This window comes from Centruroides vittatus, unplaced genomic scaffold (genome assembly GCF_030686945.1).
Source record: "Centruroides vittatus isolate TY-2023 unplaced genomic scaffold, ASM3068694v2 contig_18, whole genome shotgun sequence".
In the NCBI taxonomy this organism is placed as follows: Eukaryota; Metazoa; Arthropoda; class Arachnida; order Scorpiones; family Buthidae; genus Centruroides; species Centruroides vittatus.
In genome coordinates, this window is record NW_027121101.1 from 4,469,207 (window position 1) to 4,485,723 (window position 16,517).

The following is a 16,517-nucleotide window of genomic DNA, read 5'->3' on the forward strand; positions in this document are numbered from 1 at the left end:
ATCAGATGCCTAAACTGGCCAGTTAAAAATTCTGATCAATCTGATCTCAATTTTACTAATGAAGATCAGTAGTAGTATATTATGGGTGTAAAAATTGCAGAGAAGAGGTCTGAAAATAAACATCAACTGCAGAAGTTTGATACCATGAGCTTGGCATAGAATATTTGAAGAAAGTCATCCACACTATACAGGAGCTAATAAGAGCTCCAGGATAATGTGGATTAAAGCCTAAAGCTATTACTAAGGCTCAAGGTTGTCCTACAAAGTATTAGGATTCCATTCAACAAGGAATAACTTATCATGTAGTGTTTTTCAGGCATACTTATGCTGTAAACTTATTTAAGCTCAATGTAGCATTATATTTAATAAATTACATTGTATTGGTTTAGTCTTGTTGGTTTCTTCTCTTTACTACATATGTTACATTACAAATTACAATCCTAGCTTAAATATGCTATTTTGCAAATCTGTTGAACACTTTTCCTTATACACTGAGTGATCAAAAAATTAGAGACACTCCTTATTTGAAAGTAAACCAGTCCAACAATGACAGAGTAACAATGTGGAGTTGCTTATATAAAGAACACTCAGCTTAAGACGACGTAGTTATCGCAGAAGTTAATGTCAAAATGGGTATGACGGAAGATTTAAGTGACTTTGAACAAGGGATGATCATCAGTGCAAGAAGAGCTGATGCCAGCATCTCTGAAACAACGACTCTTTTAGGATTTTCTTGCCCAACAGTATCTCAGGTGTTTAGAGAGTAGCAGTTGAGAAAAACACTTCAAATGATAAGAACAATTCTGGTTGAAAAAGGCTGATGAATGAGAGAGGTGAAAGGCGATTAGCACGCATAGTCCGCAGCAACAGAAGGGCTACAACATGACAAATTACAGCTGAATTCAATGCAGGTGCATCACAAAGCATATCCCAACACACAACAAGATGGACTTTGCAAAGGATGGGCTTTTAGCAGGAGGAGACCATCAAGAGTGCCTTTGGTATGACAGAAAAATAGGGAAAAGGCAGCTGTTGTGGGCTCAGGAACAACAAAATTGGTCACTGAGGACTGGAGAAAGTAGCCTGGTCCAATGAATTTCGTTTCCTGCTCCATCATGCAGATGGCAGGATCAGAATATGGTGCAAACAGCATGAATTCATGAACCCCTCCTGCCAAATGACAACTCTTCAGGCTGGTGGTGGTGGAATTTTGGTGTGGGGAATGTTTTCCTAAAGTACACTGAGTCCCTTAATATTTGTGGACACATCTCTGAATAGCACAGCTTACCTCAACATCGTTGCCGATCACATACACTCATTTATGGCTGTAATGTTCCCTGATGGAGATGGCCACGTTCGGCAGGACAATGCACCTTGCCACTGTGCTTGATCAGTCTCAAATTGGTTTGAGGAACACCAGTCAGAGTTTAACCTGCTTCCATGGCCAGCTCAGTCTCTTGACCTCAATCCTATGGAACATTTGTAGGATGAAGTCAAAAGATCACTTCAAAGCTTGGAAATGTCACCATCCAACCTGACCCAACTTAGAGCTGCCATTATGTCAGCATGGACCAACATCCCTCAGCAACAGTATCAGCAATTTGTTGAGTCCATGCCAAGAAGAATATTGGCTATGATCAAAGCTAAAGGTGGACCGACTTGTTTATTAGAGGGTGTGTCTAATTTTTTGGCCACTCAGTGTATATCATTATACATGATGCAATTTCCATGGCCACTATTGTATTTTTAGTTGTTATAATTTTTTTAACTTTGTTATTTTATTGTAAATTTATCTATTTAAATTTATATTAAAACTCAACTTATATAATTAATTAAAATAAATATAGAACATTAAAAAAATTAACTGTAATTATTCATATACATTTTTTATTATATTTATATGTATTTTCAATACTGACCTGATAACAAAATTTATCATCTTTTCTATCTGGACTTGTTGGTGCAAGACACGTCTTTGCAACTTTCTGTATATGCTTCAATAACGAATCAAAATGATCAAGAATAGCTGGTATGTGTGGTTGAGAAGGATTTGACGATTCAGTTTTCATCAATAAAAATTCCCATAATGTAATATTTTGTGATAAATGTGGCATTACAACTTCCATCAATTCTTCTTCTTGACAATGATTTAGAAACTAACAATATTAAACAAATATAATTATTTTTTTATTAAAGACACATTAGTATAACAACAAGTAAACAATATTAATTAAAATGTCTGAAATACATATTCTATTTATTTGATATATTATGCTTATATACATACATACAAATTAAAAATTAGAGATGTAGCAAATAATGACTTGGTTTTTAAAAATATTAAGATCTGTTACAAAATACCTAAATGTTTTAAAAATATTTAAAAAATTTTTCTAGCAAAGACATAAAACTGGCTTGTTCATGAACCAAATAAAAAATTTATAGCCAGTTCTTATTCACAGTTCCATGAGTATACTTTTGTAAAAGTAGTTAACAATTATTAGCTTCTTTTTTAAACAAACAAATGTTCCTTTAAAATTGTTCATTATGTGTTAAAAACCTTTAATTACTTAATAAATAGAATTAAAATTGAAAACAACATACACTTATTTACTGTTAATGAAACTATTGATGGGTAAAGCTTAATATTCGATTCACATATTTTCCACATAAATAGTTCTAGATATAGATTGTAGAAAAAAGATCTACTAATGAAAACAACTAATCTCTCCACTTTTTAAAATATGAGAAAATTTAAATATTTTTGAATTCTTAATGGATCCTTTTAATTTTCAATCTTTGAAGGATCAATCAAACATGTTTACTACAACATTGATTAAAGCAAACGTTCATAATGCTAAAAAAATGCACATGCATGTGTGTAGGTGTATTATAAACTAATTTATTATGTAAAAACCATCTAATTTAAATGTTGGTTTAGACAGTAAAAAATATCGAATTATATAATTTTGTAGCAATATTTTAAGAACATGTGAACAAAATAAAAACATTTGGAAATGTTTATTCATTTGACAGTAAAGATTCTGTAACTAAACTAGTAAATCAAGTAAATAAATTTTAAATTTTTATAGAGAACTTGACAAAGTATTTGAATGTTACCACAATAAATGTTTTTCTGAAACCAGTTAATCTTTATTGAATACAAATGAGCATCCATTTTTAATATTATATATGATTTGCTACTCAAGTAATGAATAGCAAATCACATATAATATTAAAGTAATTTCTACATCAAGTAATGCTTATAACTCTTTGACTATAAAGTGAGAGTTACTTCTGACCATATGACCACTATAACAAATTTCTACATTGAGTTAAGCTTAGAGAATATAGTTCTAATGTTATATATAGCCCTATTATTTTCAATGCAAAGTAGCAATTTCAGCCTTCTATTATACAGAAGTTTAAGTTTAATAATAGTAGACCAATGGAATCCCATGTTACAAACAGCCAAGAAAAACTATATACCTAGTTATAACTCTGTTTTAATCATTAAAACATTTTATAGAAAAAGTAATTACAGTAAAAAAAAATCACTTAGTAATTTTATATTGAAAAAATAAATGTCAGTAACCAACCAGAGCAACCAAGCAATCACTATATATTTTTCCATTATTTTGCTTTAAATGTTGTCACTTTCCAAATATTTTTTATTGATGAATTCTTATTTTTGTCACTTTAATAAATTTTTACCATATGCATTTTTCAGAAAATAAAATATAATGATAAATATACCATTCTTATACTGGTAAAAATACTATTATTTTTTTAAAAATAATAACAACAATAATTTTTGATCAAAATTTAATTTTTCAGGTTTTCCTAAAAAAGTTTTTCTGAATAATATGGTTAATCTGTGCTCATTTTATATATACCAAACAATACTGGATTTTCATGCTAATATAAATCTATAATTTAATGAAATTAAAACATAACGTTAAATTAACTATTAAAAAAAAACTAGTATTATTTGGTTTATAAGTCAGCATGCAAATTTCAAACTAAATTGTTTTGTACATTTGTTATTTGTATGTTTTATTTATTAAATTAAGCATCCAATAATTTCATTAGTAAATAAATTGATTAATCAAAAATAAAATTTTAAATTCTTACATCTTTCAATTTAGCTTTCCGCCTAGCAGAAGCTATTTCACTGTTATAAGAACGAGGATGATGATGATCATCATCACCTCTTGTGGAACCGTGGCGTCCAAAATTCATTTGATGGCCTGATGACATAGTTGTGCTTCCAACTGCTGATGCCATAGAGCTATTTGAATTCTCATCTAGAATAAATAAATAATAAAATTAATTTAATATATTTTATTGCAATATATTTTTCCTTTTAATTATTATTTTAAATAATTTTAAAAAATTAGCCACAGTAGTTCAAAATAGATAGCACAACTCAATTATTTTAAATTAAAAGTTAATTAGTAAAATTTCAAAAAATAAATAACTGTTTTCATTGGAAAGTCCTGATTATTGTTACTTTAAACTACACTTGAAGACAGAACTACAACCCCTGCAAAAAGTATTAGAACATGATGTAAGAAAATTACATTGTTTCATTATACAAGAAAATTGTTTCATTATACAAACTCATTTTACAAGAAAATAAAAATGTAATGTTCAAAACAAAAATATACATTTTATTAATTGGGTTATTAAGTATTAATCACTTAATTTCAAATGAATAAACCAAGCCATTTTCCCAGAAAAGAATTTTTACATAAAGCAGTATTGGACAGAAATTTTTGAACATACAGGAAGTTGGAAAAAAAGTATTTGAACATCAACAATAATAAAAGGATAACATGCAAAATAATTGAAGTTAATATTTTGTTGGTCCTTCTCTTGATCTTATTACAGCTTTTATGCATCTTGGCACTGTCAAAATTAATTCATTCAGGTTTCTGAATTTATTTTACTCCAGCTAACTTTAATGGCTTCTTTAAGTTTCATCTTTATTAGTTGGCACCCTTTCATCAACCAGCATTTTCAACTTTGCCCATGAATTTTCAATTGAGTTTAAATCTGGGCCATTTGCAGATTCTTAGATTTTAAAAATTCTTTATTCTGTTTGGCTCAATGGCATGTGGCATTATCATCCTGAAAAAGAACATCAGCACCAAAATGATCTTTGATTGTTGGAATCAGAAACAATTCTAAAATTTCCTCATACACTTCTGTTATTACAGCCTCAATAAAAAAAATAAATATATATATTTCCAAATCCAATAGCTGACTTGCAGCCCAAATCATTAAACTTGTTGGAAACTTAGTGTTCCTATTGAGGCAGTCTTTTTTAAATTTCTCATCTGCACATCTCCAAATGAATTTTCCTGCCTCATCACCACTCTCCAATGCATATATGACTCTCACCGGAAAACATAATCTTTCTCCAGTCTTTTACAGTGTAATTTTTGTGCTGTCTTGACCATTTTAAACAATTGTTTTTGGCCAAGAAACAAAATTCTTGGCCAAAAAGAGTTTTGTTTTTACTTTGCAAATGAAAATCTCTTGTCATTCAGTCTATTTCTTACTGTTCTGTCACAACATTTGTTTTATTTTTCTTCCATTCTGTATTTAATTGTTTGAAAGACATTTTTTGATTTTTAAGCATATTTTTCTCAATACATGATCTTAAGCCTTACTGGTTTTACATAATCTTGTAGTAGCTTTAGAATTTGGTTTCTCACATCATTAATAAATTCTTTGATTGAGGCCATTGTTTAAGCAAAGACAGATAAAATATCACTGTTTACTTGGAAAATCATGCAAACACACCTCTTAAAACAAATGGTTTCTTCCATTCAAATTAAAATGCTCAAATCTGTAACTTTAGAAGTGTTCAAAAAACTTTTTTAATACTGTTTTATATAAGAATTCTTTTCTGGAAATATGGCTTGGTTTATTCATTTGAAATTAAATGATTAATACTTAATAACCCAATGAATAAATTGTATAATTTTCTTTTGAACATTACATCTTTATTTTCTTGTAAAATGAGTTCAAACTAAATGATTTAATTTTCTTACATTATGTTCAAATACTTTTTGCCAGGGATTGTATCTATATATATAAAAACAAATGTATGTATGTCTGTCTGTCTGTGTGTGTGTTTGTCCTTCATGCATTACCACACTATTTATCCGATTGCCACGAAACTTCGGGAAGTTGTTTAATACACTCCTGCGAAGGTTTCTGACATATGTAAAGACCACCATTTCCCCCCCTTTCAAAAATATATTTATATATGGATTAAGGCTTTTATGTCCAACAAATGGCATTAACTTCCAATGACCTAAGTTTGCTTTTCTGTGAGGCATTATGCTTTTCTGTGAGAATGGACTAAAGCAGATCATTTTCTATCTATCTATATAAATAAAATATAACGTTTGTTTGTTCTTACCGATTCCTTTGAAATTTTGACACAATGTTGCATTCGAATACGCATGTGTTTTTATATAATATACATGTCGAAATTCCCCCATTGGGGGAGATGGACAGGATTAAGGCTTACCGTGAAGAACTCGGCTTCTATTATACTATTTTACATGTGGTTTTTTGCGTTTTTAATTGCGTTTTAATAGGTTACGTCAACAGAATATACACTAAAAAGGGATTTTTCGATATTCCCCAGCGGGGAAAGAGACAGGATTAAGGCTTACTGTGAAGCACTCGGCTTTTATTATACTATTTTAGATGCGCTTTTGATTGCATTTTAATAGGTACGTCAAGAGAATGTACACTAAGAAGGGATTTTTTGAAATTACCCCCACGGGGGAAGTGTTATACATTTATAATAGATACATTTTGAGTCACAACAACGTGTGGCCGGATCAGCTAGTATTCTATAAATATTAAGATTTAATACAAGCAATTATTTGTTATGACATTGTCACAATACTGTTCTTCACTTTTTCATCACAATGCTCTCAATTTTAGTAGTGTCTTGCCCCTGTACATCATACTTTTCCTGTTAACAATGGAGTCATACTGGTCATCTATCTAACTCTGCTCAGGAGAAAATTTTTAATTGAAATAACATGATTTTTCATCCAAATTGAATGTTTGTATGTAGTTAATCAGGGCCTCCTGCCTCTAAGCTTTCAATATCTGGTTTTGATTTCCATCTATCTAACCATTCTTGAGATTACGGAAGGACAGACAGACAGATGGGATGCCAGTGGAAATTTACAGATATATAATTTTTGAAACGTGCAGCCCAACAATCTTATTTCTAGATTGAGACTGTTATCTATTATTATCTCATTAAATAAAAGTGACATTTAAATATTACAATATAAAAGCATCAAAGAAAAATTAAAAAACATTAACTACTGACTGAATGATATTATTAATAAATTTACCTTGTGTGCTTCCATCTTCAATATCAATAATATTTCCATGTGATGGATTCAGTCTGAAATGACGTGCTAAACCACCTCGTCCAATATAAGCTTTATCACAATAACGGCATTTATAATTCCTTGGTTTTGCAGTTGTAACACCTTAATAATAAATAAATAAATAAAATCAATGATCAATGCAAATTTTAACTCTGAAAATTAAAAATGGCAATATTGAATATTATAAAAGAAAAAATCTAATTATTAAAAAAATTTAATTTTGTATTTATGAAATATTAGAAATTATTTGATAAATAATTGTTAACATTATAAAATATTGTTAAACTAAACATTAAAGATCATGATGAGTGTTTCATTTAAAAAATGACATGTTAACATATATAATTTCTATGCCTATTCTTGGTAACATCTTACATCAAAATTACATGACAATAAATTTAAAATTTTTGGAAATTTATCATTTTATTTTCAAAAAACTCTAAACATAAATTGTTATATTTCTATTTAAAAAAGTTCAAGATGCAAAAATGTCAAACCTTCTGTAATTAAATTTAAATATTTAATTTTATTAATTTGATAACTAAATATTTTTGTTTCATCAACATTCATATTGATTTGTAAAGAACTGATATTCATGTGAGTAAATGTTAACAAAAATCTCAGTTCTCCTGTAGCTACTTTATTGTTTAAGCACTGAATATTCAGATGATTTATTGCAATATTCACATCAATATTTAATTTCTTATATCATAATTTAAAATTTTCATACATATCATTGTAGTTTAATTTCTAATATATCTGACAAATTTCTTAGCTGAAAAATAAAATTTCATCATATACATTAGAAGTCATAGAATATTTCATTTAATAAAAAGTACTTGAAATAAAAAGTTATGAAATTTTTGAAGGGGGGAAACTACTCACAGTAAATCTGTTATAGAGGTATATATGTAATATTAGTTATCTAATTATTAGTGAACAATTACATAAAATATATTTGAAAGTAATGTTAATTACAAAATAATTTTAGAATTATCTGATTATAAAAATTTGGCTCACTTTTTAAAATAAAAACTGAATATATTTTGTTGTTGTTAAATAAAAATATATAATTATACTAATTTAATCATTCAAAAACTTAGTTTTTAAAATTTTGCTATGAAAAACTAATTTTAGTCTTTTTGGATAATTTTTTGTAGCATTAATGTTTATAAATTAATGCATTTCAAACCTTTGCTTTTTGATTACTGTTATTGTGCAACTGTGAGTTTTTAAGCCAAAAGCACTTTGATCTGAAAAGTGCATTGTGCACTGCACAAGAAATACTTCAGAAGTATGATCTCTTTAAAAAAAGATGTAGACCTCTAAAGAAAGCTGAAGGATGTCACTAGGATTAATAAGAAGAAAACCCAAATAAACAAGTCAGTCTGAGCAAAGATCTGCACAGTCACAAATGAGATGCAGAGGAGTCTTCTCAGCAGATTTGAAAAACTCTAAGAAGGAAAATTTCAGTCAGCACAAATTTTGACAAAAATTTAAAAAAAACCAATAACAACACCATCCAAAAAGTGAACATAATTATTGTTATAAGCCAAGAAATCCTTAGTTTATCCAGAGAACAAGATAGCCAAAAATGTACTACTCAGCTTTAAACCAGGAATTACCTCCTCTTTCTTTTGTTATCTTTCAACATAATAAAAATGCTAAAGATTTTACTAAACATATTTTAAATTTTGATATTTCAAGTAAACAGTAATATATTATATATATATATATTATATACAGTCAAACCTGTTTTTATGCGCTCTTTTTATGTGCGATTTTTATTTGTGTGATTTTTTTAATGCGAATTTTTAATTTATGCGGTTTTTTTTGTGCGATTTTTTATTTGTGCGGTATAGTTGGCGACTAGTCTCGTGCAATTCGTCATGTCTCACGTTGACTTATTATAGCTAAATAAACTTATTATAGCATAAATGCACTTATTATAGTAATATTATTGCATGAATATGCGAAAAATGAAATAATTTACTTTTTAAGTCAACAAAACACCACCTGGACAAAAATATGTAAAACAGACGATAGACCAGACGATGCAGTCAAGTGCTGACATCTGTTGTCAATAAATTCTATTTCGTACGGTTTTGAGTTATTTTCTACGTGAGACTTTTTTTATGCGGTCCCTGTTGACCGCATAAAAAAAATATTTTTTAATTGTGTTGCGAAAACTATTTTTTACAGCCATTCGTAAAGTTTCGTGCTATTTTTTTTAATGCGTCTTTTTTAATGCGGTCCCTATCCCCCGCATAAAAACAGGTTTGACTGTATATATATATCTTTAAGTACAATTAATTCCAATATCATGTCATGTAACTTTGTTTTCAAAATAAGTAGTCATAATCATTATCAAGATGACAAGGCACATTGATTCCTGAACACAAAAGAAAAGATGTAAACGTATTAGATGAAGATAAATATAATCGTAAGTTACTAGATTAACAACACAAAACTTATTCAAGGAATCTTTATGTTTATTTTCTGTAAAGTTTTTGAGTGAAACTTTTTCCCTTAACCAGCAGTACATCATACAGATATTTAATTATAAAACATTTGAATTTCTATCAAATCTTCAGTTGACATGTGAAAAGCATACTACATGATTATAATTAAAATTTTTCATTTCAGAAATTCCTCTTTTTTCTTTCCATTTTAAGAACAAATAATGAACTAAGAAAATTAAGACTATCCATTAAAAAAAAAAAAAAAAAAAAAAAAAAAAAAAAAAAAAAAAACAGTTGTCTTTATTCACTTCTATATTTTAAAACTCCACAATCATGGTACATGTAGGTTTTTTCTTGTAGACTATCTAACAATGGTATAAAACATTTCTTTTAAAGCATGAAAAAAATATCCCTTTTTTGACAGACTTTTAAAATACATCATTAATATTAAAGCTATATATTAAAGCAATACTAATTCATGGTATATATATATTTTTAAAGCTAATTTTATTTGTTTTTATTTACATTACAGTGTTATAAAATATGGTTTTGTTTTAGAAATAAAAAATATTTACATAATTCCACAAACACATGGAACTTTCACAAAATATCATTTTCCTGTTCACCAAAACAATAGTATATTTCAAGATTTCATAATCATTTTTTTTTAATATGTGGATAAGCCTTAACTCTTTAAACTTCAAAAATAAAAAAGCTTTAAAATTTCTCCTTTCTATGTATCTGGAGGCAAAATTGTCTTTACCCCTCAAGCTCTGAGGGGAATTTATACAGCAAAACCAGCTAAAAAACTTTTCCTTTGGCTGATTTCATGTTTAAAAAGTTAAAGGAATAAAATTGATATCTTCATTAAAGTTTTCTTTTTTCTCCCTAAACCTTTTTTAAAACAATTTTCAGTGATTAATATTAATTACTATATAATCTTGGTATTCATGGTCATTTTCTTTTATCTGCTTTGGAATCAAGAATTCTTATCATTTAATTTTTATTCTTAACATTTAAGCTGTTTAAGTTACTTTCTTCACTATATAAAAGAAATTTTTGACTGACTAAATTTGCTAAAGAAATAAATTTATATTATTTCATCCTTGGAGCTTTTAATTTATTTATAACCTTCTCATTCATCACTAATGCTTTGTTGCAAGTTTATTTTTAATATTTTGCTTTTATGTTTTTTTATTTACTCAATGTTTAATATTTTGCTTTTATGTTTTTTTATTTACTCAATGTTTAATATTATCTTTATTTTTTAAAAATATTCTTATTCTTCATTATCTTTAAACTTTTTGTATAAATGAAAATATATAAATTTTGATCCTTTTTTTCAACTTTGCCTGTAAACTACTAAAAAAATCAGAAAATAAATCTGTATTTGATAGCTGTTGATGAGAAATATGTACTTCAGGAGAATATACATTGAATCAGTATGTTTGAAATCATAATATGGTAATATAAAAAATGAGGGGATGCCATGACAGTTGAGAAAAGTTCAAAGTGAGCCATAACTGAAAGCACATTGAGAATAGCTGAATTAGCTTATGATAAAAATATTTTGTTATACATTGATTATACATTGTTTTGCTTAAAGTCTCAGTTTCCAAGAACTTATTAATGACATTAAGTGATTAATAAATGAAATTTGGCACACAGCTTGTGTATAAGGGCACTGATGCTATTAAATTTTGGTGGTTAAATGTTGAGGGTAGAGAGAGAGAGGGTGGTCACATGTCATACCTCAGGTGGGGTCAGACTTAATGATTTTACTTGTTAGCATTTACAATTTTTTTATGAAACTCATCTCTAATAGTTATTAATACAAAATTTTTTATAACAAATTTCATAACAGATAGCCACCACACATAATTTTACCTATGATTAATAATATAAAAATTATTTTTTAAATAAAATTTTATAACAACCAGGAAAGTTATGCAACTCATTGTTAGATTTTTTTAAATAAAAATAAAGGCTGACAGCATTGCCATAAGTTTATCAACCTCTATTTTTATTTTAAAAACAATGAAAAAATTAAACAAAAATAAAAAATTATTGTGTTGGTGTAAAAAATACACATGCTGACTTGCCATTCACCAATATTTTAGCTGAGATAGCTTGTCAGTTTCCTTTGATTTCATGTATTTTTGACACTTCTTTTTGTATTTTTTCTAAAAAACTTTTTGTATAAATAAAATTTTTGTAAGAAATAAAAATTTTTAAAAATTCTAGTATGTAGATAGTCTGAAGATTAAGTTTTCCCCTATGTGGAGACACACTACGAGAGGCAGTCAAAACATTCCTGGAGTTGTGATCCTGCACTGTAGTGGCATGAGATATGGCAATGCAGTCCTAATCACTTTCAAAGTAGGTCCCTTCCACACAGATACACTTGTTTTGTCAATCCTACCACTGTTGAAAGCAGGAATGGAATGCTTCCTTTGGAATCTTCCGGAGTTGGGCTGTCGTATTCGATACGATGTCCTCCCTGATTGTGAAACGTGTCTGTTTGAGACCCATTTTGAGAGTAGGGAACAGCCAAAACTTACTGGGAGCAAGATCTGGAGAGTAGTGACTGGGTGATGATAGGAATTGTCAACGAAGGAACTGCTGCACAACAAGCAGTGTGTGACTCTGTGCATTGTCGCGATGGAGAAGATACCAACTTCTTGCTCCAACTCAGCAATGGCTATTCTTTGATCATTTTTAATCAGTTCTCAAACTTTTTCAATGTTTTTTTCACTTCTAGATGCTGAAGGTCTCCTGCTACATTTGTCATCCTCCAACAACTCCTGTCCGTTTTTAAATTGGTCAAGCCAGTCATAAACTGTGGATTTCTTTAGTGCCTTCTCACTTTAAACTTGCTGCAGGGCTGATAGCGTCTCTGCAGCAGTTTTCCCCAATTTGCACACGAACTTGATCTTTGCACACTGCTAAAACTGGGACATTGCGTAGAATGATAAACAGTCACACCCAACAAAGACGCTAAAGTAACGACTGTGCAAGTCTAAACTTGCACAAGCATTATCACACTGCAAACAGACACGCTGAGCTTCCTGCCACAGCAATGCATAACCTTATCTTATATTGCATTTTCGTAACTGTAGGTAAATTCTGGGAACTTTTTAACTGCTCCTTGTATACTAATACCATAATCTATATTGACATTAAATGATGTCTTACGTATTGTTGATGTAGATATAGGTTCACATTATTTGAAAAACAGATGAAAGTAATGTAAATTAATTAGATTTCAAAAAAAAAATTCAATCAATGTTATTTTTATTAAATCATGTTTGCAACCTCAAGCATTTAATTCCCAGTTCATAGAATCAATCTTACTGTTTATAAACAAAACTTAACAACAATAATAATAATAGATAATTACAAATGTACTTGTATTTATTCTCATTAATGTTATAACAAAATGATGTTGAACAAAAAAAGTGAGAACTTACTATATTCATTTTTCTAAATACAAGTTACATCTGTAATCTATTTGGTTTTAAAAGGAAAAAAAATTTCTTTTTACTTATAACTCCATTCATTAAAAAATAATCTATAATTAAGCTAATTTTTAGTCCAAAATTAATTTCCAGTAAGTTAATAATAAAAGTAGAATCAAAACAGCAATAAATTGTTATGAATTTTTTTATTTAAACAATAAAATATTATCATCTCAACAGAAATTGAAAAATACTAAGTTCTATTGTACAATTACTTTTACACATTATTTTCATTTTTAGACTAGTTCATTAACATCTGTACTAAAATTGCAGGTATGATAGAAAAATAAAGAGGATTCAGAAAATGAATTGTGTTATTTTTTCAGATATTTGAAAATTTGTTTTTAAATACATAAATTGTTGCATTCTGAATCAAAATTTATTTATTTAGACAAATGCTGTAAATTTTATTTGAAAAAATATTGTAAATTTATACTTTTTTTAAAATTATTAAATATCAAGGCTATAATTCTATATGATGTATTTTGAATTTATTTTATTAAATTTTGTATATGTATAAAATAGGGTTTCTCATTTCCCGGTCTTTTGCTTGTCCCGAGATCCCGGGACAAAAGTAATTATTTTTAAGATATACAAAATATCTCGAAATCAAATGATATAATTATTTGTTATTTTTTAAAAGTAATTTAATATGTTCTGCAACCTCCAAAATCATATTAATAATGCTGTCTAAGATATATATTAAAAATTACCTTTGAAGTACATAGAAATTTTCACAGACTGAAAAAATTTATTAAAGTTTGCTGGAAACTGCATATAACAACAACAAAAATACCTTTGAATTGAGTTGAAAATTAAAAAAAATGAACTTAGATCAAACTTCTAACACAGAAGGTAATTTTTGTTTTTTTTTTTTTTAAAAAAAATAAAATATAATACAAAATATTGTAAATTTTTATAAGATTTTAAAAAGCAAAGATGGTCAATACTCCAATCACTCAATCTTATTCTTATTTTAGTAATGAAAAGTCTTGCTACCGAGAATGCCTTTTCTGATTCAATTGATATGATTGGAATCATGTTTAATGCATTTAAGAGAAGACAAAAATTGCGTTTTTTTCACCTGTATCCTGAAAGATTTCTAGTTTGTTTTCAAGATTGTAGTACTTTTGTTCTCTAGTATTCTTGATTTGTCTACCTTGACTGCTTTAACAGAAACATCATAGCCCAATAATTCAACAGTTTGTTTGTCTTTAACAATCAGATTATGAAGAAAAACTTCATACTTGCAGACTTCGTACTCGTTTGTATCCTTGCCCAATTTGCACAGCTTGGCGTTACGCAGTTATTGAAGCTACTGGGCATGGTTAAAAATTAAGACAGCCTAAGCACAATTATTCCAGATATTACTGGTAAAGAATTTTGAGAGTCCTGCCACAAATAAGCTACATATTGATTATTGACCATTTGTGACGTGCCATAACGAGCAAAAATTTAAAAAAAACTAATAAGTAGGTTTAAAATTAATAAATGCAAATGTATTCTGACAGTTTATGAGTTAATTATACTTTCTATTTGCAAAATTTCCTCAACCTTAATATAAAATAAGAAAAAAGTGAATTTTTAAGAAATTTGAAGGATTTCCTGGGTTAAAAAACAACCAGGATCCCGTTTGAGAAACCCTAGTATAAAATAATTTATTTTGTAAACATTTTTCATAATACAAGTTCACGCCTTTCAATATAAACACTAGTAAAAACACTGCACAAATCTTATCAATGTCTTAAGATTTTGATATTGAGAAAATTAGAATTGTTTTACAGAAAAACTAATCAAGTGAAAATGACAGATGTAAAAAAATACATGATAATATGCGATGGGTCAATAAAATATTTGCACACCCTGAATTTTATGAAAAAATTATAAAACTGTACACATTGATAAATGTTACTTATATAAGTTTATAACACACATAATGTACAGTACATATAAATCAATGTTATAAAGTTTTATTATTATTCTCTTTTCAAAATATAATAAAAACTGTTAAAATGAAATGCAAATAATATCTTACTGTATACATTAATCAGTAAAGAAATTTTTAAAAATGCTGCAAAATTAGTTCTATCCATATGAAAATGATTACAAGAACTGAATGAAAGAAAAGAATTTCATAGAAAATATTTAAGGACTTAATAGAGAACTGTTAAAGACTTCTGATTCATTGTGTAAATACTTTAGTGACCCACTATATATAAGTTATGAATAAACAGTAAAACTGATTCATTATTTTAGTCAAAAGACTTGAAAAAGAGAAATATGGAAAAAAGATAAGATGCAGATATATATACACACAGTACATAGAAAAGTCATATTTGCCTGTACGCATTTACTCAATCAAAAAACATACATCAATATATTTTTCCCATTGTCAAGTCCAATTTACATTACTTTTTTTTTAATCATTAATCTTCATTTATTAGCAATTTCTTTCTCAATCTGAACAATAAACTTTCAATATTTACACATTTGCTTGGTGATTGTGAGAACAATCATTAACAAACAAGAAACATAAAGTATTCTCAAACTTGAATGCATGACGTGATTTGATAAAACATGGCACTAGGTTGACATTAGAGCTTCATTGCCTCCAGCTCATTGCTTGGCAAATAAGATATATGCAAATTCACATAGCTAGTTGTACACAGTTCAAACTAGTATCTGCTATACCATATTCCAAAACATCAACTGCTGTTACTACAACTGATGCATATATTTGTGTGTGGGGTGTTGCTTTTTCTTAAAAATGATCAATCCAGGATTAATGTACTTCGAGACTAAAAATTCTGACTAATAAAAGCAGGAAAATGATAAACTGAAGAATAATTAATGTGAATTTAATTTCCATGTGAAAGGTTGGAAATCTTCAAGGCATTCTTTAAAGACAAAGCAATTAATTATACAGGGAGGTGGAAACATTCTCCCATGCCTGGAGATCTTTATTTCATATTCCTGATTTTTCAATCTCATCCTACAAATCTAAATGACATCATCCATCACATGTCAGTTACAACCCATACTATCATGTTATGTTAATTTTTTCAAATTCCTTGTTGTATATTCCAAATCACATTTTAACC

General features: G+C 28.2%; 1 protein-coding gene across 2 annotated transcripts in view; it reads right to left on the bottom strand.

Moving 5' to 3' along the window:
* Nucleotides 1-16,517, bottom strand: part of LOC136969609 (uncharacterized) — a 58,516-nt gene that overhangs the window by 20,969 nt on the left and 21,030 nt on the right. For both annotated transcript variants that reach the window (XM_067263843.1, XM_067263842.1), the window contains 3 exons: nucleotides 7,398-7,538; nucleotides 4,135-4,307; nucleotides 1,920-2,156 (listed from right to left, as the gene is read on the bottom strand). In XM_067263843.1, coding sequence (XP_067119944.1) covers nucleotides 1,920-2,156; nucleotides 4,135-4,307; nucleotides 7,398-7,538 — 551 coding nt within the window. The remainder of the gene's footprint in view (nucleotides 1-1,919; nucleotides 2,157-4,134; nucleotides 4,308-7,397; nucleotides 7,539-16,517) is intronic.